Source organism: Sinohyriopsis cumingii, chromosome 18, assembly GCF_028554795.1.
Source record: "Sinohyriopsis cumingii isolate HCF-2022 chromosome 18, ASM2855479v2, whole genome shotgun sequence".
NCBI lineage: Eukaryota > Metazoa > Mollusca > Bivalvia > Unionida > Unionidae > Sinohyriopsis > Sinohyriopsis cumingii.
Window position 1 is genome coordinate 66,108,305 of NC_142978.1, and position 27,491 is coordinate 66,135,795.

Sequence of the window (27,491 nt, forward strand, 5' to 3'; positions counted from 1 at the left end):
GGAGAGAGAAAATGAGAGAGCTACCAGGTTAAAACCTATTAAATGAATCTCCTGTTTTGCTGTTTTCAATCTCGAACAGAAATCTCTCTCTCTCTCTCTCTCCCAATCATTGGTTGGGCACAACATGTTCTATCCAAAGGATAATGTAAAAGACAATAGTCGCAACTGTATTTAATAATCTTCCTCAGTGTTTCTTTCCATTAAGGTTACAGTCACAGTGCATTTTTAAAGATAGACAGAAAACATTTTAACAAGAAAACACTCCATGTACGATACAATTGGAATGTCCGTTTTCAAAACTTGTGCAATAAACGGTACAACTTGACAGTAAAAACTATGATCCACGCCAAATTCTGACTTATTTTGAGAATGTGATAAACTAAACTCTCAACAGCTCACATGTAACATTTCATTGCGATAAGTAAAATAACCAGTTTGTTCATTAAGTACCAATGTGTAAACGTTTAGTGACATATATTATATCTAGGACGGCAAATGCGAATTACTGTCTAAAATATCCAATGCCACTTGACACTGTTTAGGATTTTCATTGGATATGTTTTAAGTGTGTGTTTGTTCTTCTCTGCTTCTTGTGTAATATCAATAAGGGCTAAGGTTGTGGGGATTAAAATGGTGGTACCGGATGGTCGTTTCATGGGAAAGAGAATGTTCAGGAAAATATAGCAGAATATTTCTTTTACTTCCTTTATTGGGGGATATGAGGAACGTTATGGGTGGATGAGGAAGTGTGTTTTGTACATAAAGGTTTAACGTCTATTTTACACCCCTTCTTTTATATTCTGTACTATGTGATCAGTAAACGAATGAGCATTGTTCACTTAAACAAATGATGGGATATTGAAAGCAGATAAAAGACATCATATAAATGGGTATTGAATAGTGTAAAACTACGTATTGGATTATTAACATTTCCCGTTTTTCTCATTCATGTCCGTGATGTAAAATCTGTGGACTGTTAAATTCCCGTTGGCGGCCATATGATCCTAAATCAAAAATGTTATAGCCTCAATGTTAAAGCCCTGTTAGAGGCCGTGATTCCCAATTTAGGTCAACAACTTTTATAAATGTATGCAAATTATACAACGTGCATTCATCATCATAAATGTAGGATTTTATACAGACCTATATATGTTAAAGGTTTGGATATTGTTCACGCTAAAAGATTCCATAAATTGTAAAATGGCGGCATAACGTTAATTCTCATAGATCTTAGCTCAGTCCACTACATCAATAATGTCTTTTATCTCTAAGAAGTTCAGCTCATGTAAATATCTCTCTACTACAGAAGTTAAAGAAATCCAATAACTGTAAGTGTTAAATATGTCATTTATACTTATATTGAAAAGCTCGTTTAATATATTTTGCTGCAAGACTAGATTCGACCTTAACATTCAAAAGTAAATCTCTATAGTCATCTCTTACAACAAGAATATTATCACCACTTGAACTTTCATGTAGCTGATCCAAAGCTGACTCTCCTTTGGTTGTGGTTCCCTTGAAAACTACCCGTCCTTTGAAACTGCAATCATACGGTTGTTTTAAAAATGGATTTTGCAGAGCTTGATAGGATTTGCTTGGTTATGAAAACTATTTTCAACAGTTTTCAGACACAAACGATAGTCCAATTTGAATGCGCATGTATCCACTTTTATCCAGAGTGCTAAATATAGATTTTAGCTTCAATGATCGTAGATCGATAGCGTAAACAGATGTTGCACTTATATCTGTATAAAGATTCATTGCTGATTTGAACAGTTGCGTGTATTATATTTGTGTTTATTTATATGTTGCATGCTTTGTAGATTGGACACATTGTTGTTCCTTTCATATTTACGATAAGTTTCCACTGTCACACCCAAGGTCACAGACGTCATCATTTTACATAGAAACAAACGCAGGTTTAAATATAGTTTCAGGTTAATGGGTATTTTCCATGAAGACTATCAGTGGACCCTTGAAAGCAGTATTCATGCTCAGGGTGAGTAATCAAACATTTCACTAAACGAAGGTTCTATAAGGGGACTGAAGGGGAAGTAGAATTCTGATTATCAGTATTCGTAGCACTTTATGAACATATCACACCTGTAACTTCTTTACTAACTGCTCTTATTCAGCTATTGTATGTCAGCTTTTGACGTGACTTTATGCGTTTGTGCCGGATATACAAAATTATCAGACTATCCTTTCTTTCAACCCTTCCACACTTCAACACATCATGTCCGTGATGTAAAACACATCACTGTCTAGATGGATATGATTTTAATGTATAAGCAAATGTCCTCTCCTTATAACTGAGTTAGATGTTATTTTTGTGTCCGTGGAAGTGGAATCCAACTAACTTAAACAACGACATAAATCAAAAGCAATTTGTTCTGTGAGTCTGCATTGGTCAAAAGTAAAACGTGAAGCTGTTTTAGAAAAGATTTTCTGGGTTTGGTTCCTACCTGCTGCTCTAATTTAATGTATGACTGCGGCTTTCTCTCCATTTTTATCCGCGTATTCTAAATTATGTTAACGCGATTGCAGGCCATCGTAAAACTGTAAATTGGTATTCCATAGATGGGCATTGCCAGGCGAAATGTTGATTTATGACGTCAGAAGCACAGGGTGGACCGTGTAGTAGAGCTTTTGTCTCGCTGGCAGAAAAAGATTTAAAAAATTAACCACCGCCCTCGGTGTCATTACAAATACTGTTTCCGTCGCCCTACCCTATAGTATTATCTGTACTAAAATCGCGAAGATATAGTTATTGACACAAATTTTTTATATTTCGGAACGGAATCTACTTCTTTAGCAATTATATAACAGTCATATCCATTCTTCCCAGAAGAGGAAGGTGAGCACTCTCCTAAAATCATTTAATCGGGGTATCAATTGATATTATCGTGATATTCACCTTGCGGGAGCATGTTAAGGTCATATAAAGGACAATAAACATTGTAAAAGATGCAATATAATTTTTATTTTTAAAATGAAGACGTTAAACTCTGGCTCTTCTGGCACAAAAGAACAGAGAAATTCTTCGAAATGTCCCAAGAGGTAAAACATGATTCTTTCAAGGTTAACCGAAGATTTTGTGACTACCTTTTAATCCCCGAAATCTGTTTTAATGTTTTGAGAATAATTAATTTTTTACGAACCATGCAAGAAAAAATATTCAAACTGAGGAAGAAAATTTGGTGTGTTGAATAAAATTGCGGCATAGTTACTACGAGATCATATTGTTAATCAAAACATTTGAGAGAAGGAGTGAACCTACAAGAGCTTAAAAATGTATGTTATGTTTATTTACTGCCTCATCATGAGTACATATTCTCCGAAGTAAGTCGTTATTAGTTTTGTTTTGCTATAAATATTTCCTGTCAGTAACTATTTCAGCAATTTTTCTTCATACTCTTAAGTTTTAATAAACATAATTTTTAAGGATCCTTTATAGGATTAAAGTGCAGAATATCAATTCAAACGTTTTCTCCATGGTATTACAGTGTTAGGGACCAGCTTCGCACTGCTAAAAGACACCGCCGTAAAGCTGAAATGCTTTGGCTTTCCACCAGACCCACTATTCATAAGCAAATATATGAAGCCGCTTAGAAGAATGTCACAAATATAGAAAATGCAGCAAAATTAGCCCACTACACTAATAAGATCATGCTAATGTCAAGGAACAAATCTACACCACTTCCAACTACCTTCTCTCCAGTCGACCTTCCGGACATGTTTGCAAATTTCTTCCGTGACAAAGTACAAACCATTAAAGATAAGCTTGACACCACTATTTCAAATGACTCGTCGTCATCAAACAGTTCGGATACAGAATATGAGCGGCAACCATTAGGAACATTTGAACCTGTCTCTATGGATTTCGTACGTACAATCCTGATGAAGAGTGCACCAAAATCATGTGAACTTCATCGAATTCTAACATCACAGCTTCCTGAGTGCTTAGATCCAGTATTGCCTTCACTAACTGATGTTATTAATACCTCTCTCTCATCAGGGGAATTCCCATCATTTTTCAAAACTGCCATTGTAAAGCCTCTGTTGAAGAAACCAACACTAGACCATAACGATTTAAAGAACTACCGACCAGTTTCTAATCTCCCGTTCATATAGAAAATCTTAGCAAAGGTTGTTCTATCCCATCTTGTATCTCATCTGAATTCAAACAGTCTTTTTAGCAATGTACAATCTGCATATCGCCCTTGCCACAGTACTGAAACTACTCTTCTAAAAGTAGTTAATGATATTCTCTCCGTTTTGGATAGCGGAAAGATTACTGTCCTTACCCTCCTTGATTTGTCTGCAGCATTTGACACAATAGACCATGATATATTACTTCACCGTCTCAGCATGTAATTGGCATTCATGATACAGCCTTACTGTGATTCAAGTCCTACTTGGTCAACAAAACACAAATTGTGTCTGCATGTGGAATACACCCCAGCCCAGTTGATCTATGTTGTGGTGTTCCACAGGGGTCTGTTCTTGGACCTGTTCTCTTCGTTCTATACACTCAGCAGATCTCAAGTGTCATAGATTATCATCCATGTCTCACCAATTGTACGCTGATGACACCCAAATATACAAATCTAGCCAGCCAACTGAAGTTGATGGTACCATCCAAGGTGTAGAGAGGTGCATTTCTGATGTGAAATCATGGATGAAATGTTACTAGCTGCAGATGAATGATGACAAAACTGATGACATTCTGGTTACAACACAAAGACTTTCTCATTTACATCCTTTACCTCAAGCAATAAATATCAGCAACGCCAACATTAAATTCACACAATCAGTACGACACCTAGGTGTTACTCTGGACAGTACTCTCACATTGCACCAACATGTCACGAACACATGCAAGGCTGCATATCTTGAGCTGAGACGCATCAGCTCCATTCGCAAATATCTTTCAGTTTATGCCACTAAAACACTTGTGTTCATTAGTACTTTCAACACAGGACTATTGTAACTCAATTCTGTCTGGTTCATCTCTATACCTACTCCAAAAACTTCGAAAGGTCAAAATACAGCTACTCGGATAATACTTAGAGCACCACGATCAGAGCACACCTCCCCGCTGCTTTGTACCCTACACTGGCTATCCAATCGATCCAGAATCAAACACAAAACTTGTTCTCTGTGCTACGTTTTAATGACGGACTCTACTCCAACATACCTATCCGACCTCACCCATGTGTACGCACCAGCAAGATACTTACGCTCCTCTTCTGACAATTGTATATTCATTATTCTCACTATGGAAACAAAGTCATATGGACAGCGTTATTTGGATACCAGTGCGCAGCAACGTGTAATGAATTGCCCACTGAACTTAGACACAAAGACACAGTGATCCCATTCAAGAATGCTCTCAAAACTCACTTATTTCGACTGCAACAACAAACTTAAAGACCTAATTATGTTTCCTACCTTAAATATTCTCAGCATGTTTTTTCTATGTTTTCTAATTTCATGGTGTTTGTGTTTGTAATCATATCATTATATGTTTTTTATCTTATATGTGTTGCCTAATGTTGTAAAGCGATTAGAGCTTCTAAAGATTAGGCGCTATACAAAGTCCTCATTATTATTATTATGGTTGGATATTTATCGATGTGTATAATTTACCTAATCACTCACAAAGTAAATAAAGTCCGAGTGATTAGGTAAAATTTGCACATAGTAAATACCCAACCATGTTAAATTAATGCTATTAATTCTAATTTTATACAGAAATAACATTTTATATCATTCTCAACAGCGTTAATACTTGTGAAGACTCGTTCAGGGATTTCATGTCAAATGAAATGTAACTACTGTCACAGTTATGTTTATTCGGCAACTTTATACTTTATATCTTAGGCAATGGCTACCCGTGGTGTCAGCACATTTCTTTTCGTATAAAAACATTCTTTTTTTATTATAGTATGTCCTCTACAGGAATAACATTTTATATCTTTTTCATCAGCGTTAATACTTAACAAGACATTTTCAGTTATCTAATCTGAAATTAAATGTGCAATTGTTAAATGTAGAGTTACTCGCAATACCGGCCATATATTTTTTTGGTTGTATAGTTGAGTGCTGGAGTGCTGGAAGGAATTAACGACTACACATCCAAAATAATTTAAATTAGCAAAACAATCGCATGTATGGATAATTATATACATTTTTCAATAGTGTTAAGTCACATTGGTGGAGATGGTCGTTTTACCATTTTAAAACTTTATTCAGTCTTTGAATAATGGTCTCATAAATATTTGCTTTTATTTGTCTGTAAGTGGTGATATTCACCAAAGCACCAAAATCCACACACGTTTCACGTATTTTAAATAAGCAAACAAAATTAAAATAAAAAAGTTTTAAAAAGTTACCATCTAAAACGCAAATACCCCATTTCGTGTTTCATTTAGTAGCCTCTGAGTATTGATTTGTTTCAATAGCTTTTAAGTCCCCAGATAATTTCTCGAATCTTGATTTATATCCCTCAGAGGCCTCAAAATTTACTGGCCCAGTTCCCACGCTATTATTCGTGTTGTTCTGTATGGCTAGGGTGACTGAGGTCATTGAGTTCTGTGTGAGGGAATTTATCAATCTCTGTTGTTCTGTTTCATTTTCAGCGCTTGTAACATCCATCACATTATAGTCAAATCCATTTTCATCTGCTTCAATCGCTGCTATTATTTCTTGTAACTCCTTGTCATCTAATTATTTAAAAAAACTGCAGTGAAAAATCACCTTCATCGGACAATTTGCGCGACTATGTAGCAGACGAACGCCAAAATTGTAAACTATGATGTTCAATCAAAGAATATTTGAAAAAGTATAGAAAGGGTATAATTTGTATTTATGTGCTGAATAAAAAATTTAAAAGATAAAACAATCGTTTCACAATGACGTGTTTGTAATGTTTACTTATATTGCAAACAGTACAAAAACCGAAAGTAATCCCAGAATTTACCGATGTATAAAAAATTCCACATCAGTATCACGTGACCGTTTACAGCCAAACGTCTTGCGGAAAATTGGAATTATTGTAGGAATGAACAGTTGTTAAGTAAATAATATTAATAGAAAAAGCTACTACAAAATAACAAATCCAGGATGAGGGTCGACCTCCTTTTAAGATTCAAAATTTCAACAAGATCATTAATTTTGAAGTGAAAATACAATGTCCTTAACTAAAAGACCAGTAAACATATTAACCGCTATTAATAGTATTTGATAGTTTAATATTTAATCATAGAGAATTATAAGTTATGTATATACATAACATATAATCATCGAGAGAAGGCAACAACTAATTCAACTTAAATATGCATAACATTATTTTAAAAATGTCAGGTTTAAGAGAGTCAACAATATAAACTGCTTCGACCTGTTTATGTGCAGTTATTATATCTTCTAACTATTGACCACTAAACTAAAACGCAAATACTACTGGATGATGTGGAAATACATGATACAGCATCATCAAAGTTGCAACTTTATTTTCCAATCAAGAAAAGATCAAGAAAATCTCTTGGAATGGGGAAAAACTAATTCAACTATGCTTGCCTAAAATTACATTGACCTGACGTCTACACTTTCAGAACGATTATCAAGATCTTATGTGTGTTAGAAATAATATGTAAAAATATAAAATTTAATTTTTAGTTGAATAATTAATTATAGGTTACTGCATTTGCATGGGAAAATATGAACTCTTTTTGACGGATATAAATACTGTACGACCTTGGGAGTGCAGTATATTTATCCGACAAAACGAGTTCATATTTTCCCATACAAATGCAGTAACCTTTATATTATATGCTATTGTTTTTAAATTCTACCTAATTGTCACGTTGCCTGCCCGCGATTACTTAAGTCAAGAACAATGGAATTGGTTAGAAGCCATGTATATATGTTATACCCCACGGCTATAGTGGTCCTGTTCGTGATTGTTACGAGAGCCCAGCTATTTGGGTGTCAAAAATCACATGTGGACGTTGAAAGCTTTGTTCAAGAACAAAGGACCCTTATTGGCGTCGTAAATCTCACCACGTTGACAGACGGCCGGAGCATTGTCTGCTATGTTGAATAGAACAGGGTAGAATCGATATCCAATCGGAATTGAGAGAGGGTGTGGTCACCATTTCAACCCAAATTTAACTGAATACTTTAGACTAGAAACCCTAGTGATTGTGAAACATCGTGCTGAGAAGTTGTAGCAATAACTCCGGGAGCCACTCGTGAATTTTCGGGAAAACTTAGAAAATTCTAATGAAAGACAAAGCTTCGTAAAGGAAGCTTTTAGGGGACAGACCTCCGGTGTGGTTTAGTCCTGAGTTTTCTTGGAGAGAGACGGGATAGAGATTAGTGGAGAAGTCGATTCTGAATCGAAGGCTAGTCGGAGAGCAGAGTCAAGGAGGAGGAAGAAAAGGAGTCGAGGAGGAGAAATTGAAGAAGGAACAGTCCTGAGAAGGAGTTAGGAGGGAAGTCAGAAGGAGAGATGGAATTGGCGGGATAGGAGAGATACAGATGAGTAGAAAACCAGAACAGTTGGAAAAGCGATCTCACACTAGAAATCGCAGGATGCAATAGGCTATCACATGGTCGAGAGGAAGAAGAGTGATTGGGAAATTATTATCATTTTAATATTGAATTTAATTAAATTGTTATTCCTTTGAATTTCACCTTAGTGTTCTCAATAATTTAACTGTCGGCATTGCTGGCTGGGGGCTCGGAGCTTTACCTCTCTCTATCACTAATATCACTTCCTACAAAATCGAGCCTGGGTGGGACTTCCATAGTAATTTAAATAATATATCGGGAGCACCCAACCCTTACCTACCAAACGCCACACTAATACTTAATTATATTGACAAAACACACAACAAGAAACAAAATAACTGAATGTATGCCGTATTCCAAACTAAATACACAAGCGCAGATTCATCATTACACAATAACAACATTATTAATGCGTCTATTGTATAGCTAGCCTAAATCCGAACATTATATCAGAAAGTTAATGCGGAATGTGGGAAAGCAACTGGTATGTGGCAGTCCACTAAACATTTGCTTTACTTCATTCAGAAACAAATTTAATAAACCACGTAAAACGCCTGCCACGCGAGTGTACATGATTTGTTTACAAATCAAAAGTGCTGGCGTCTGCGTCCATTGTTTGTGTACAGTAGAAAGTAATTCCTTTATGCTCGTGAATGGAATATGAAGGCGTGCAATATCGTAAAATACTGAACTATTCGGATAATGTAAAGTTAACGGAGAAAAAATCAACATATAATAAACAAACTTTCAAAGAACCTTTATGAATGAAACTGTATAAAATCAGTCCTTCATCCCACGGCCACTTAATGACATTGACGTGACCTTTTTACCCTAAACGAAAGTGACCACCACACTGGATGAAATGAAAATACAGCATGTATAGCATATATGCTATTTTTATTGGCTGTGTAATACAATAAAACATAGTTTCAAACAAACAACATATAACTAAACACAGAAACATTATCTTGTACTCTATATGAAGATAGTGATATCTAGATGACCTTTGCAGCATGTAAATTAATGACCACTACACTAGCTAAAGTCTATATGCATGGCACTACTCTTATACACTGGTGATCGCTTTTCTCTTCTATGTAATACAGAAGAGTAAGATATATAGTCTGTGTCCGTGCTCTGTGGATCTATGAATAAGCATGTTGATACAAATGATAAAACGCAGCATTCTGATTATCTTATCAGTGGCATTGAGGTATGTGTTAGTAGTATTTTAAAAAAAGTTCTCAGTAACGGCCACCAGCAACAGTAGCAGAAAGACATTTTTCTCTTTCAAGCAGTGACTGGTAGCTACTTCACTACATATTAAGCAGTTTTATTTGTATCATACCAAGAGGGCCAAACTTTTCTTTTGACTTGATTCAAACTGCAGATTACAGAAGGAAATATTTTTTTCAGAGACATGAAACGTTTGCGATGTATTTTAAATGTCCCAATCTTCTAGACAGGACAATTGTTCGTGTTTCTATCCTCTTTTGATCGTTAACACAGGGGAACATATTCCCCGTCCCAGAATGTCTGTATGTCAAAATGGTATTCCTAGAATGTTGATGCAGGCATCATAGTTGATTATTGCACACTATCAAGTTAACTTATAATTCTTATTGGAGTGTGAAAAAAAGTTAATACATGGAAGAATACTGCAACTTACAATCCTCAGAAAATCAAGCTCAATATTTAGTGCAATGAACATTTTTTGGAATAATTTCTATATCTTCTAAACGCGTCCTATGTAAAATTAAAGAAACAGAGAAGAAACATCATACCTATCTTGTATTACCACACTCGTTCCCTTCGGATTAACCTTGAAATAAATAGCATCAGCATTGTGAACTATAGGATAAGGCTCTAATATACACCGAAAGAAGATAGACTTTGTCTAGGTTTAATACATTTTAAATGTAACTGTAGTAAAATGTTGAGAAAGATTGGTTGAAGTAACACCTTTCCGTTTTATATATTATCAGGGGTCAGTCTCGCCGCCTTAAAATCATTTTCTACAATGGCCTCAGGCGCATTAATTGCATGGTCTACTTATATGGAGAATTTTTTAAAATATTTCTTGTTTAACATTGAACGCATAAACAAGCTCAAACGATAGAGAAGAGTACAACGCTACATGTTGCAAGAGGTTTTCTTTTTAAATCGGAGTCTCCGTATAAAAGCTTGAAACGAATATAAAAAGAAAGAAATGGAAAATAAAAAAGGGGCAGCCTCCCTCCCCCTATATTTTTTTCTGTAATAATTCAGTTACTACCGGTTTCTTGCACAAAGTGTTTATGTCATTTTGTTCTAAGGTAAATAACATACTGCAGACGCGAAAGGGGAAGTGAAATCGCATATACATTTACGCACCAACAATCTACTTGCAAGATGAGAACGCTGTGGATCTCTGTCATGATCGTACTGATTTTGCCCGTCACAAATGCCCAAGGGAATGAAGGTAAACTTGAAAAATTCTTTCTTTTTTTTTTGTTGATAAATACTCTGATTTGTCTCATTTATATCGAACGTTTTAGTCACACGTACATGATCACAATCCACCTATTATATGGATTTGTAATACTGCACCTTGACCAGTTTAGAGAGGATTTTCAGCTACAAAATGTATTTCACTCAATAGAAAGTAATGGGAATAGCTCACCTGATAATACTGTATTGTTTGGTTTGCTTTAATTTGGTGTGGTTTTCATCTGGTGCTTTACGGTACAGCGACATATGGAGGTCATTTTTAGTACAGTGTGAATAGACGTGTTTCGGCGTCCTCGATCATTATTGTTAACATGTTATCGTATTAACTCGTCAATCTACAGCGAGGCTTAGGACTGTAGGTAGTATGCTTGTGTACAAAAAACGATGTTTGACTATGATATAAGAAGTGTATGCTAGCTCTTGTACAGGACATTAATGGGCCACGTTGGAGAGAAATTATTTGAAATATACTGAGACCTAAGATTAAATAATGGTTCTGAGCATACGTACAGTCTAACAGCGACGTATTATATCCTTCTTGCCATCCCCGAAAATAACAGTTCAGCGAGCGTGACGCGCATCAAAACAAAAACATAAGCCAGTTGGATTTTACAAAAGTAAATTACAAGTAATGTTCTTTAAATGTTGATAAGTACTTTAGATAATCACCGTAATTATTTCTTAAAGCCCCAATGCCGCCATTTATCATACATTTCACCAATCGTCCGATCTAACATTAGTTTGGAAGGATTTATTTGTTGTTGTTGTTGTTATGGGGTTTAACGCCATTTTTCAGCACAAGATAGGCTATACATGGTGGCCGGTATTAATGGTGGAGGAAGAACCAGGGAAAACCCCGGAAAGAACCACCGACCCACGAGAAGCTACCGGCAAGCTTTCTCACATATCCACATTGGCCAAGCCCGAGACTCGAACCCACGCAGACAGAGGTAAGATGGCAGTGATCCGTGACGGAGAGCGCTTTAGACCACTTGGCCACTCGGGGCCCCAGTTTGGAAGGAAGGAAATTATATGTTCGAAAATCTATCTGATATAAATTCTTATTTTGAAATAACCAAGATGTAAGGTTTAAATAATGTTCAAATATTCAGTTTAGAAGTAAGAGGTGCTAAGTGTGTAGTGTCGGTGTTCCTAAGTCTGCAAGTCTTTTTGAGATGTCACTCTACGGCAGCCAACAGTACGTGATCTCAGTAATATAGGTCATACTAGAGGAATCAACTTACGAACGTCCCGTTTCATTGTTTTATTTGCTAAGAGGTGTCAATGATCAATAATCTATACGTATTTGATGAATTTATATATGCTTAATCAGCTAATATCTTACGGACAATTAGTAACAGACTACTTTATTCCACACATTTCTATACAATGCCTTTTACTAGAATTCAACTAAGAATACCGCAAGCAAATCCACACCAATGTATTTAGTCTTTCTGATTTTTGGACTGCTTGAATCTGTATCAATGTAAACATATAAAGTTTTGAAAGGTGAATACTCCAACATTTGGCAAGTTCTCATCCTTTAAACAGAACTGATTTCTAACGAAGGTTACAATGCACGAGTCATCACACTCTTTAGATAATATTTATGATCCATAATGGAATAAAGACCTAAATAGTTTGCATCCTGCCACATACACGTCCAACATTAAGTAAAATCAAGACTAAGAAATTGAACATTGCTTCATCGCTGTCCTTTCTTATCAAATGAAAACCAACCATTAAAGCAGGTCTTCTAATCTTCACATATTTTCAAAATTAACAGGAGTAAGTTTTATTACAATGTACTGGTAATTTGTGAAGTTATACGATTATGCATGATAAAGTGGATTTTCCTGGATGTTATTGTCCTAAATTCACAAACCCCTATTTACACAATAATAAAAAAAACAATCAATCAAAGAATTTTAAAAATATCAAATTATTAAGGAAGAAACGTAGGAAAATTATATATAAAAATACCTGCATGTGCATACAGCCAGGCATAGGGTTATTGTCTTCCGGTAAATATGAAGAGAAAACTGCATTTTTGATATAAACGTACCATATTCATATATGGTTTTACTGAAAACATGCGGCCCGCAGAAAAATGATGCTTAAATTTCAGCAAAGTTGCTCTAAACAGGGTGTCTGAATGATAAATGAGAAAGACGATATCTCCATTCATTGATTTCTGATCAACGCTGTGGTTATGCTCGAAAGACCAAGTATCAGGTCCACTTTGAGATTTTACAACGGCAAACCACGCCAACTCCCTGACCTATCCATGACATGAAAGTCATGGTTATCTATTAGGAGCAACTAATGAAAGCTGCCATATTAATCTTGGATGTGACTCTCTAGTCGTTGAAATTTATTAGATAAAATTCTGCTTCAAAAACTTTATCATGAGTAAAAAGATCTCTCTGTATTTCTTTTTATATAAGACAGAATAGTCTGGTAGTCTTACGTAGCTAAATGCACATATAATCGAATTATGGTTGTATGAATGTAACCTTTTAACAGGCTGGTTCTGGCACGTTACGGATTTCCACTGGGATTTTTCATACTGGGATGGCCAGCTTTCCTGTAACGGACAGAATGTATCCAATCCGGGTGCATTCGGAGACTACTGGTGTGATTCACCATACAGCTTAGTTCTTGAGAGTGTCAGAAAGATGACGGAGGTCAAAACTGACGTGGACTTTATCCTCTGGACTGGGTAAATACAAATTAGAAAGTAGCCGAAACATACCTGACAGCTAATCCCTGTTAACCAATAACTTGTCTGGAAAGGTCACATTGTTATGATTGTCCGTCATTCTTTCTAGGAATGAACCTGAATTTAGTAGTAACCTATATCAGAAGACCGGTTTTGCTGACTGCAATTATTCTATGTGTATTACAGTTAGTAGTAGTATATCAGTATCTCCCTAAAATAGAAATTAAAATAATAAAAAATAATTTACAGTATCGTATGAATTTCTAGTTCCTAAAACGTTCTATAAATTCCAATAGATCTGGTGTGTCTGTGTGTGATTTGGATTTTTAACGTAGCTGTAACAATTTTTCAGTCATATCGATGTCTGCAGTGTGACAGTTTATAGTGATGATGTCTAGCACAGGGGCATCATGCCGCAGTGATTCCCCAGTCACATTATTCTGACACTAACCTCTTAATGCTGAGTGCCAAGCGAGACAGCTGTTAGTAACAATTTTTTAAGTCTTTGGTATGACTCGGCCGGGGATCGAACCCACGACCTCCCGCATCCGAGGCGGACACTCTAACCAATAGGCCACCGGAGCGGTACAGTACAGATCTGGTGTAATCCTAATACGTTTTTAAAGGTATCCCGAATGAGTACTCTGATTGCTCTAATATACTGATGTGTCAACGAACAATTGTAAATTAAAAAAATCCCCTCAACTCCTTACACGTAAAAAAAAAAAACTTTAAGATGGGTGATTTCCACGTTCAGTTTCTTGTAAATAGAGAGACAATGCGTAATTGTCAGTTGCTTATACCAATCTTTCAATATTTTGTCCTGTACTTCGATATATCAACAAATCAGATAATTCAAAGTGACTAATACAAAAACGATCAAGATCCTTATTCAGTGCGCATGTGACCTTCATTCGCGTCACTCATGGCCTATTTTGATCTTGAGTTGTTTATCTGAAATTCAGTACATCGACGTTGGAATTTTACCAATCAAATAGTAGACATTATCCCTCATTCATTACTAAGAGTACAAAACACATTCATTGAATTTAAAATCTGATGAACTAAATGACTGTTACAGGAATTTTTTATATATATATATATATATATATATATATATATATATATATATATATATATATATATATATATATATATATATATATATGTGTGTGTGTGTGTGTGTGTGTGTGTGCGTGTGTGTGTGTGTGATTGATAACCTAACTCTATTTATATAGTGCCTTTCTTGTGGACAACCATTAGACAAGGCTTAATACAGGTACTGTTATCTGTTATTGAATGTCGTTTAAAGTCTCATTATCGATCATACTCTTTCTAGCTTCTTGATATTCGAATATCACTCATTTGATCTATCCCAACTATGTCTTGCCCAAACTGGGGTGTTTTTCATGTGCCTTAACTGAATATAGAACTAATTACTAACTACTCAATTTCAATGATAATACTGGACCAAATCGATTAATTGAAGCAGTAATACTAATAAAGCTCTCTTTATTGTTTACTTATTGCGTTGGTCTATATTGCGTAATACATTTCTTATCTAAAACATTTTACTATAAAGACATCATGATTATGTGGAAGCTAATATTTTTAATGTGTTGCGGGGTGATAAGATTTTTTGAATATTTCTGTGAAAATATACTCCACATATAATTATGTTTTATTCATCATTTTGATGGACACAAACATATTTGTGATGTAGTTTATATTATACACATCTTACCCTTTACCATTACACACATTGTTCCGTTCAAACACAATGCAATAGCTTTGAGTAAAATGCAATCTTGAGTCATGAATCTATATTTTCTCACCAGAGACAGTGTTCCTCATGTTCCTCTACTGAACCTGTCTCAGTCTCGAAATCAGGGTATCGTTGTTAACCTGACTGACACCATCAAATCGGCGTTCCCTTCCATTCCGGTGTATCCTACATTTGGTAACCATGACTACTACAAGAAAGATCAGTTCCCACCATATAAAAATGACATATACAACATGACTTTGTTACTCTGGAAGACCTGGATTAATGACAGTAGCCAGTTTGAGAATTTCGGGAAAGGTACGTCTCCATCAAATGATACTGGTGAGGAAAACCTGATGCAAATTATTTTATTATTTATGCCTTATAAAAGAAAATAAAAGGATGCAGTGTCTCTAACTCAGTTTATACCGGCGTCACATTTTGGGGCGGTCAATTTCAGTCTCACCATACAATCTTACGTACATGCGGAATATTTCAGGATTTTTTAATAATGGCTTTATTTTTCAGCCAATCGCAGCAATCACAGTGTCTGAAGAAATGCAGGTCGCTTAGACAAGAAAACCAGTCTAAATAAATAGCTACTGCTTTAATGGCTTTTGGTGTGCTACTTTTTGCAAAATATAGCTTTATTAGTATTATGGGCAAAGCCTTACTGCAAAACAGCCGCCTTTATATTAAGAGACACGTGTGATGTACGATTAGTTTTTACCTCTACTATTCATGTAAGTAATGTTTAGTAATACACGAAACAAAAGTAAAGTAACAGTCATTCATTTCCGTTGATATTCTTGTTTGAGTCGTTCTGGCTTTTCTCAAGCACTTGGACTTATTAATTCTGTCGGGTGAAATGTAAAGATAATGTTAACAATGATCAAAATGATTCAAATGTAATTTACTTAATATGGTGCGTTTCCATTTGCTTGCTATAAGATCTCTGGCTCTATAGACATTTCTAAAAGTTTGATTCTAAACTGCGACTTGCATACATGTTACTGTTTCATTTCTCTCATGTGCTCCCAAAATCGTTGGTGCCGTAGATATATGTAGATAGAAATATTATCGCGGATCCTCAATTGAAGTATTTTTTTTTTTTTTTCATTTCTTCTGGTACTAATGCGGAACTCGCAATACAATTGATTTCATTGGTTTCTTAATTAAGACAATGTTCCCACACCAGTCTGTTAGGTTTGTAGAAGTGTTAAGCCAAATTTTAATTTCAGGAGAATTAGTGATTTAATTAGAAGGTATGTGCACATCAAAATAAGAGGTGACAAAGGGCAGGTAAAAAATCCTATCTTTATACGCGATTGGTTGTCTTTATCTTGTCTATTTGTCTTTCGTTTAGCAATTAGACAAATTCTTTGTATAATTTAGGTGGCTACTACACGGTTAAACGTAACAATATCAGGATCATTGCAATGAACACAAACCTGTACCATACCGGAAACCAACTGACGATAAACGTGTCCGACCCAGCCGATCAGTTCTTGTGGTTAGAGAGCATTCTTCAGCAAGCAGCACTAAGTAACGAGAAGGTAAGATATGGCTGGCAACACATAATGACAATAGTCGAATTATTCGTATGTTATCTTGTTTCAGGGACAATAGTTGTAATAAAACTAATTACTGACTGTTTTTAATTTTTAAGAAACTTTATATAGTTTTCTTGTTCCATGAGCAAAACATGTTCAAAACTGGCCTTGTATCAGGTTTTGTTCATGCACTCTTTTCCTGTGGTTCTTTCATTGAATTAGCTCTAGTCATAAATGTTTTGTTTGGATAGCAAACTTCAGTAATAATAAAACATGATGGATTGACACACTTCAATTATAAAATGATCAATAAAATTTTGATGCCCTATATATCAAGCTAGCTGTACCCCTGATTGCCTGACTGGCACTGGATCCTACGTTTATGAGGCTCCATGCATTCGTGTCAACAGATATTGCATATATGATTAAGTGACAGGTGTTTAACGGCACATAAATACATTAAAGGTTATATCCTACCGAGGCAATTTGAAACGTGCTAAGGTTCCGTTCTATAGTTTCCTACTTTGCACAGAGTCTGAGTTTTAAAGAAAAACCTTTCCCAGATTTCATCATTGACAAAACTGGTTATTTAACATGCGTTGTATATCTAGAGTACTGCTAATAGAACTATGAATTCCCTTTATCTTGGTGCATGGTTAATGGTTGCCATTTGCATTGGAGTGTATACGACTTGGTCTTACATCAGATGTGCAAACACTCACATGACCTTTTTCTGCACTTTGTTACTGCCTGGACTTCAGAGGTAGAGCTTTTTGTAATTCATTTATTGCACATTTTAGAAATTGACATTGTCTAGTCTTGCATAATTCATTTTCTCTGTTCTAATAACTACTAAGATTAGTATACTTTGGATTAGTTCGTTTTCATTTGTCATTTGTCGAGTACAAGTGTCATAAGCGGCAACCTGAGTCGGCTGTCTGCTTTAAACAGCGCATCGTTTTCCGCATACAGCATATAAAGAGTTCAAGTACAGAACTTGAAAGTAACATATAGGTATGCTAATATTTTCTCCACTGTGCTTGTCTCAAATGCAGCGAAAATCACGTTATATCTGTCCTTCTTTGAGACGTACTTAGGATAATAACTGTAGAGCATAGCTATTAAGGGCATTGTGAAAGTGTGCAGCATGGAAATACAATGTGCATTGTGTCTATTGATATGGGCTCATTTAGTTCATATTCGCTATGTTTCAGCACTTTGATTGGTCTCTTCATTCGAAAAGTCCAAATCATCTTCGAGGTTGCAGGTTGACTTGAGAACAGTTATGCCCCTTGTCATTGTAAACAAAACGGTAATACCTACAGGAAAATGCGAACATGTGTACAATTAGGGACAATTCTATTTGAATTGTATCCATTAATTTTACTTTACACAAAGAGCATACTTTCAGTTCGTACATGAAACAAATAATTTGATCATTTGCTTAACAAAGTATTCGCAAGGCAATTTTTAGTATCAAGTTTAATTTTTAGTTTTTCCGATGACATTTAAATAGTATCACATGAGCTTGATTCTTCTAAATCTGTCAGAAATATTTAAAACTAAACTAACAACTCAAGAATTAATGACATAAAGGTTTTTTAGCTCCATATACACAAGTCACAATCAAGTGTCACATTTGAAAAGGAGCACGTGATCCATATGGTTATGGAATAATTTAACCTTTCGTGAGTAAAGAAAGATTATATTGATTTACCGACTAATATTCGTTTTGGAAACTATGGGAGATTCTCTATCACCTGACGCGGGGTACTACAAAGATGCTATACAAATAAAAATACGCCAATATTGATTATTTTTCTCGAACCTACCTACTTCCACTCTGTGCTATGTTTTCGTATTTGGTGTTTGTACAAGAATGCTTGTGTGTATTTGTTGGATTACCTCGTTGAAATATTTTAAATTATTTGGTGAAACAGATTGATTACCTGGAATTAAATTGCTATAGAGTTCATTAAGTTGTCTTCTGAAAAATAAAGTTTGAAGCGAGAGTATGAATGTTAAGAGAAGGACAAAGTATTCCATATCTTCTACTCTGACTTTGTTTTTAAAGCAATAGAGTGCCAACATCTTTGAAGACAATTAGGCAAGCAGTGGCTAGAAATTATGCCTCTCCCACCCCACCCCACCCCCAGTATTTTGCGAATTTAGCATTTCTGTTTATGTTCACTGTATTCCATTATTATGGATGCACAAATTAATTACCTCCCTCACCATTTATAGTGTATATTTAATTTAAATACTGAAATAGTGTGCTCAACCATTGTCCACGATTGAAAGCTAGATAATGTAACAGGATGCTTACATAGCTAACTTTTGTCCAAGATTATATAACGTTAAAAAGATGTTTACATATCATTTGGGTTTAGAACATTCTGGGCTCATTCTTGTCTACAGTAACACTGGAATTTTGCAATCTAGTGAACAATCCATGGGGAGTCAATATGTGATCAGAAATTAGAATTGTGTTATTAATTTATTAGAACTACTGAAATGCTCATTCCCCTTTTTGTTTAATACACGACTTTGAGATTATTGTGAACTTCTTTAAAGACATTATGTATTGCATCATTGTTTACATCAGGAAATTCAAGATTATTGTAATTGACTCGTAACATTCTATTGGTTTCCTTTGCTAGCGATAGGACATTAGAATTATTTGGGACTTAATTCACATTTCTATTGTAAAGAAATAAGTTGCTTTTTTATTTTACTTAAATTGTTGGTTTGACTTCTTTCTGTTGAATATGTTAAGACCTAGATTAGTAACACTCTGAATGGGCTTATCAGGAGTTAATTCGTATTGTTCTTTGGCTTCAGACAGATTGGTATGACTGATTACTATATATTAGCGGAGAAAACGGTTCCTAGTTCATGGAAATTAGCTAAAGTTTTACGAGTCTTTCATAAATATTTATTCAAGTCTGGTAGCCAGAGTATGGCATCGAGGACATGTCTTCGAACTTTGAGAAAATGGAAGAAATAACGATCTCCTTGTCTGGTTTGAAAGTTTTAATTTAGAGATAATTTTAAAGATTTATTTTTTAGTGACAAGACAATAAATGCAGGAGTACTCCAAGGTTCAGTATTGGGTCCTTTATAATTCTCAAGTTTGTAAATTGTTTTGCTAAAAAACGATTTTTCGTACTAGAAATGCTTGGATGACTTATCATTATATTATCCATCTCCTAACAATGCTGGCACCGAGCATGTGACTAACCATGAGTTGGACAAAGTAAATGATTGCTCACAATTACTCTCAAAAAGATCAAATATTAAAGCATCCGAACCAATTATAGATGGCAACGGCCTACATGGTGTTAAATTTTATTTACAACTTGGTTTGATCATTCAAACAAACGTATTTAATTCAAACGAACATATTAAACATATAGCCAAACTAGGAAATAAAAAATGAGCATTGTTGAGAGAAACGTTTAAGCTTTCCAAAACAACTTTTAAAAACAATTGTACGTGAATTAAACGTGGAATAAACCAATATAGTTTGGAACTGTTGCAACAAGGAGAATTTGATTAAATTAGGTAGAGTACTGTTTGAAGCTGTCCGTAGTTTTACTGGTTTACCTTGCTATGCCATAACTAGGAATGTTTATAACTATAATAATGTTTTATTCCCATGAGGCATCTGAAAACCTGTCAGAAAATAGCAACTTTCCATAGAATTATCAACGGTGATACTACACTACATGTAAAAGAGTTGATTCTACCTTATGTATGCGAGGTGATCTGAGTTCTATTGCATAATAAGCCAAGACATTGTTTCATTTTCATGTCAGTATTTCCTTTAAATGATATATTTTATATAACGGTTGGCAGTTTGTGGAATAATTTATATTGGAGTTCAAAGAATCCTTGCTTTAAAATTCACGTACTTTCAAAAACTTTACAGACGGTGATAGAATGTTATCTATTACACACCCAAAGCTGGGGAATAATTGTAGCAACGTATCTATAGATCATCTTTAAGTGACACTCCTGTCATTGTATGTGGAGAAGGCAATAAACAAATGTACATTATTTATTTTTATGTCGCAGGTATGTTAGACAAAACGATATTCTTGAACTAAACCAGTTGGATTCATTATTAAAATGAAATCCCAAACTAACGAAAGGGCGAATGAATTTAGCGGTTTTGGAGTAGAAATATATAATGAAACTTCGGGAAGATTCCATCCAATAAATGATTGACTCTTTCTAGTATCTATAATATCTTCTAAATCAGTCTCTCTTCTACCTTCTTTTGTTATTCTTTTCATATTATCTCCTCTTAATATCACTATTATAATATCTATTTTAAAATTAATTTTGTACATATGCCAGCCATCTTAATCATTTTGTGTTCGAACGTATTCTTTTTTGCGGAAATGTTATGTCACGTTGTTTTTATGGATACTGGTGATGTTAAGTTGCGGGAACTTCGTAGCTGATCCCATTTACATTGTTTACAACACAAATATATTTAAACCAATTCATTCCATTTCAAAAGCATCCAAGTTTTTCGTTGTGCAACAAACTGAGTATGAACTGTTTGATGGCGAAAGTGTCTTTAAGTAATAATTATGAATATTCATCTGATTATATCAAATGTGCGTTGCAAATACTGTACAGAAAGAATTAGTATGTTCGTTTCTTTAGTATTGTTAAAAATATGCTTGTAATTGTTATTGCGGACCGATTAATAACGCAGTCATTTGGCTATGTAGGAGGGTAGAGGTTTAAAAAACGGACGATGTCAGATCAGCCATGAGGAATTTTTATAAACATAACTTAGGATGTTATAATCAACAAAACTTTTTCATATTTTTGTTTAATGCGAAGGTTCATGCAATTTACATATTTATATATTCTTGGGAACTTGTGTAATATTGTGAAGTTATCGACGTTATGAACGTGAGCTATTTATGTTATAATGGTATGTTCCCAGCTATTGTTTTGGGTTGCAACGTTCAGATATTTATATGCCATGTCACTATTTTCGGTCTTGTACATAGGTCATCATTACCGGTCATGTGCCGCCTGGGTTCACGACCCCCAGAAAAGTCATGTGGATGAGACCTCAGTTCAACAGTCGTATGAACGAAATAATCAATCGCCACGCTACCGTTATAGCCGGTATGCACTTTGCACACGAGCACCATGACAACTTCCGGCTGTACTATGATTCTAAAGGTATGTCCTCTCCGTGAATCTAGAATAAAGATTTGTTGCGTGCAAAACAAATTGTATTAAAATTGCGTATTCGAATCGACCACAGCTTATGCATAATTAAGTCAGTACTGAATGAAATAATATTTGACGATCAAATTGGTTTTGTAAAAGGAACATACATTTGTGAAAATAAATGGATCGAATATTAGCAAGGAATTAAATTAAATATTTTCCCTCTTAAACGGATGTCAAAAGTAGGCAAAGTTAAAAGAGAGGCTATGATCCAAACATATATATATATTGATAAATGTTTGCTGACTTTGATAATAACATTGATTCGTAACTCAAATAAAAAGAATCAAATATGCGAGACTAAGTTCCTGTTCCTATGATATGAAAATGTTATTAGATTACCCAAAAAGACCAAAACTGCATTTTGGTGTGATGTTTTACTGGCTTGGAAACTGTTGATAGAGAACATTATATCCTGCACAGCAGACGATCTGATGAAAACAACGTTTATTGATAAACTCACTGATAAAGATGAACAATGTACCAATTTTCTATAGGAAATGGTTTGAACATTATGTAATCTACATGGTGATATACTTACAGATCAATGAACTATTACTGATTTGATTTTCCTAAAGCAAAATATGGTCTCAATGGAAAATTCCTTTCTTTTCCATATATTATTCAATGTGTAAGTCCTTATGTAAAAAGTTATAGTTAGATATAACGACACCATTCAGACTATTTGTCCCTTTCCATTCAGAAATTTGTTTTTTTTTAGAACAATATAGGATGTAAAGGCTATTACAATCACTTTTGAAAAAGGATGTTAAGCCAACTAGTGAAAATAAATGGAGTGAAATGTTCAGTTTGAATATGGAAGTATGGCTTAACGTTTATACAATAATTAGAAACTCATAATTACAATGGTTTTTATTTCGTGATACTCAGGACTTTACCAATGTATTTATTGCTGTACATAATAGAATTGTCTGATACTGAAAAATGTACTTTTAAAAAAACATGTCTGTGAATTAATATTGCATTTGTTTTGGGAACGTAATGTAATTATCAGACTGCGGAATGACGTTTCACACTGGATTGACCCTTCTGCGAAGAGAGAGAAAGATCCAATCAAAACAACTTTCTAGGGAAAATATCCTGTATGAAAAAATAAAATTATTCTTTTAAAACAAATATGACTGTAATACGTAATTACTATGAGGTAAAATCACTTTTCAATTTATTTGTTCCACTGCTCCTTCCAACGTTTTAAATATTAAAGTGTTGTACTTATCTCTTCATCTTTAATATCTACATTCAATCGATCATAAATAATTTCATGATCAGTTTATACATTCATTAAAAATTCAATGGCATTGTCATCTGTGGCGGAGAGGGTATACAAGAAGGTAAGAGGTATAAAAGATGGAACCCATGGTGGGGGCCCAGGGACGAAGCCATTGGGAGCACCAATATAAGTGTTTTCAGGACTCTTTAAGAAACGTCGCAGTTAATGTGCGTCGGTTCGCTCCCACCCCTACCCCACCGTCAGCACTAAAATAAGCATTTTCGGGTATGTTGACATTAAGCCAATGATTAGCACAAAATCGTGCGAAACGTTTCTGAGTTGTTTAAACGAATGTCCCCACAAAAGACGGAAAGAAATATATATATATATATATATATATATATATATATATATATATATATATATATATATATATATATATATATATATATATATATCCCATTATTGAGCAATGTCGTCTTTAAAACCTATTTCGAATTTGTTCGTGTTTGTACCAGCTGGAGGACTAGGTAAGTCCCCTCACATATAAAATTCGAGTTAACGGTATCAGTGCGTGGAACGAAAACTAAGTTATTATTTATTACTCGACAAACATTTGTACAAATGCCCTTTTAAAAGTGAATGCTAGTGTAACCTGGTTTGGCGGCCAGTTATGTGAGTATTAAGTGAACATGTGGGCACGTCAAATCAAAGAGACGATAATTAAGTGTTTGCATTACCAGCATATTTGTTGATAAACAGTTCAGAGAGGAACGGAATGATATACATGGTTGTCTTATTGTAAAATCTTTAAAGTCACTGATTTGGCAGTTGTACGGGGCAGTTATCAATAATTTGTCAATTTGGTGTTATTACATAAAGCGAATGCAGTTCACTGACTATCACGTTTGTTTTAAACACTTTTCCCTATGATGATGCAAAATATCCGACCTGTAAAACCTAGAGAAACAATTATTCAAATAGTGACACGTGTAGGACTTGTTCAGTATTTATGCCAGTCATATATCAGAAGAGTAGTGGTTAACATTACAAACTGTAGAACTACAGGGTGCATTTTCATCTCTTGACATTGCCTAAAACAGTATTTCTCTGTTAATGCCCATATTTAATGTTTCTAGACGTCTAAATGTTTGCATTTTTCAGGATTTGGGGGATTTTTAAGAAATCATTATGTAAGATCCGAATTTGTATTTCTCAGTTATAAACCCTGCTTAGAATTAAGAAGACAAATACGTCTTGAATCTCTATGCATATAATGTGGTTTTTACTTGTCACATTCTGGTAACAATTAATAACTGTTTGTTTCCTTTTGTAAAATTGCTAATCAATATACATACATTTCTATTCCACTGTTTGACTGTGTGAATCTATTATCATATATGTTTTGTCAAGTAAACCACTTTTGTGCAAGCAATGAGCAGACAGCTTTTTGCTTGACTCTGGTAATATTATTGACAAGCAGACTGTGCTTGAAACATAATATGAATTTGTATTTTTTATAGGTAATCCATCGGTCGCTCTTTTCATTGCTCCATCCATTACACCATGGCGATATATCATTGGAGCAGAGATAGAACCAAAGCATAATCCTGGTGCCCGTCTGGTTAAATACGACCGTGTGTCTGGTCGTCAATTAGACATACAACAATATTATGTTGACTTGCCTCAGGCAAACAAGGACGGCAACCTTACGTGGAAACTTGGCTACACTGCAACTGCCGAATACGACATCCCCGACGTCACACCTGCATCCATGGAGATGCTCGTTCAAAAAATGTCCAGCACAAATTCACAAAAGTTTCTAAAATTTGTCTTGTGGTACAACACCAACGCAACAGAGTTGCTATGTAACGACACATGTCACAAGTCTTTTCTATGTGGAATCAAAAACATGGACGAGAGTGCATTTTACAAATGTCTACAGAACGCCACAAATTATGCCACAGATTATGCCAAACTGGTATTGCCTAGGATGACGTTAATTTTAATGACATTGTCGCTCTACGCTCTTACTACCATTGTCTAGAGAGAAACTAGTGTCGCAATAAGTGTTGTCGAAATTAGTGTATTTATATGAGTTATACATTTTAGGACAAAAGTTGAATATTCTTAACACTAATAATTGTTATTTTCTTTCTTTTTTTTAACCCAATGAGGACTGAGTTTATATTTCAACAAGGATAAACGTACACATTAGTGTAGCCAATTAACGTCTTAAAATATAAATGTAACACGCTAAACCATACTTCTAACGCGTTAGAATTAGTGGAAATATTTTTAAATAATGCAGTCTATATGTAATGAGATGACTATGCAACATGGTTGTTAAGCATTACATATACATTGTACGACGTTTGGATCGCAGTAGAACTAAAACAGATCAGTTGATATTTTCCTATACAAATATAGACAATTTTCAATTATATACTCGTAAGCATAAAGCACCTCCCAGCGACCATTGAAGGACTCACGGTACTAATTCAACTCCAATAGTAATCATATGGAAACACTATCATATTCAGAATTCAATAACTTAAAATTTCTGGGTGCTGATGATGAGACCTATAATTATCCATGCACAACTAACCTTGCTGCAAGCTTATGTGTGGACATCACCATATGAGGCGCGTCATTTTGTTTATCTACATGTGCATGAAACACATGTTATTGATTCTGCACCAAATGAATCAGGTGCTACTTTCATTATTGAGTACTCCTTAGTCAAGCCTGTAAAAATACTAAAATTGCATCAATATAATTTTGTCTATATTTTTTTTAAATTACAGATAGGATAAGCTATCAAAAGATATTTTTACTAAAATTTTAATTTTCATTATTAACCAATTATGGACCGCGAAACCCGTAAATACTCTATTATTTCTAGACTGGTTCACTGTTCTTCCGTATAATTAGTATCGTGTGTTCTGAACATGGTGGGGTATCGCACGCTTAGTCATTTGTTTAAAAAGAAATCTTCGTCTGGTCTACTCAAAATTGAAAATTAGAGTCATATTCTGAATGACTGTGCCTTCAAACACTTCTTTCCAGTTATTTATGGAATAGAGGAATCAATTTTTGTATGATGATCCAACAAAATTTTGCATGTCTATTTCTGACATACTCGTGTTCTAGCTGGGTCCGTTCCGTACGATGTATATGTGGCTCGAGGGACTTGCCTTGAAGCTGTAGATGTGTTTCTGTACTGTCATTGTTAGTTGAGAATCATAAGGTGGAAATTGTATGACATTCTTTTAGCTGAAATTCTCAAGTAGGCGCAGGACTAAATACAATTTTGTTTTAGGGTATATAAAATTCATTTCATTTTGGAGTGCAGTAACTTTTCCTTTGGAATGTGATTTGTAATGCAGATCTTGTCTAAACTGTAGTACAATTTGAGATGTGGATCAAATTTTGGAACCAGTGTAATTCTGATTAGCAGTAATAACTATAAAAGTATATTTTAAGGAAAATAAAGATGCACAAGTTGAATACATGCATTGCTATTGTTGTTACCAGTTATAGATGACATTTGTATGTCCTATCACCTGCATGCTCTTTGTTGGAGAGACTCCAGATACATGAACTATATATATTGTACCATAAATCCGAACCTTTACACAAAACGTAAAATAGGAAAAAGTATCTGGAATGTGATAGTCCATTTCGCCAGCGGAAATAAGTCTCCTTGGTCATCTTGGCTTAATGGCTCTGACGCTGTTGCTTTTCTACCAAAAACTCGCTTTCATCAGTTCCGTTTTATTTCTTCGAATTTCGCGATCGGACTGACTTGCAAAATGGGAAGTCTCTGAGAGAGACGGGATATCCCTTGGTCTTAATATACCTTTCTTTGCTATAGAGAGCAAGGATCAC

At 34.8% G+C, this 27,491-nt stretch overlaps 1 protein-coding gene across 2 annotated transcripts; it reads left to right on the forward strand.

The window, feature by feature from the left end:
• Positions 1–1,969: 1,969 nt before the first annotated feature.
• Positions 1,970–27,110, forward strand: LOC149776826 (cyclic GMP-AMP phosphodiesterase SMPDL3A-like). Of its 2 annotated transcripts, none has more exons than XM_089941541.1 (7): positions 1,970–2,049; positions 10,892–11,038; positions 13,594–13,789; positions 15,628–15,872; positions 16,950–17,110; positions 22,141–22,318; positions 25,124–27,110. In XM_089941541.1, the coding sequence occupies exons 2-7, from the start codon at positions 10,969–10,971 to the stop codon at positions 25,645–25,647; spliced, it is 1,374 nt and encodes a 457-aa protein (XP_089797667.1). In that variant the 5' UTR covers positions 1,970–2,049; positions 10,892–10,968; the 3' UTR covers positions 25,648–27,110. The 2 variants fall into 2 exon arrangements, with proteins under 2 accessions (XP_089797667.1, XP_089797668.1); XM_089941542.1 differs by having other exon boundaries at positions 1,980–1,999; positions 10,893–11,038.
• The last annotated feature ends 381 nt before the right edge of the window (positions 27,111–27,491 follow it).

Coding starts and splice junctions, on each gene's coding strand:
- LOC149776826 (XM_089941541.1), top strand. CDS start 10,969: ATGAGAACGCTGTGGATCTCTGTCATGATCGTACTGATTTTGCCCGTC. Junction 15,873..16,949: donor GTTTGAGAATTTCGGGAAAG/GTACGTCTCCAT, acceptor TGTATAATTTAG/GTGGCTACTACACGGTTAAA. Junction 22,319..25,123: donor GCTGTACTATGATTCTAAAG/GTATGTCCTCTC, acceptor TATTTTTTATAG/GTAATCCATCGGTCGCTCTT.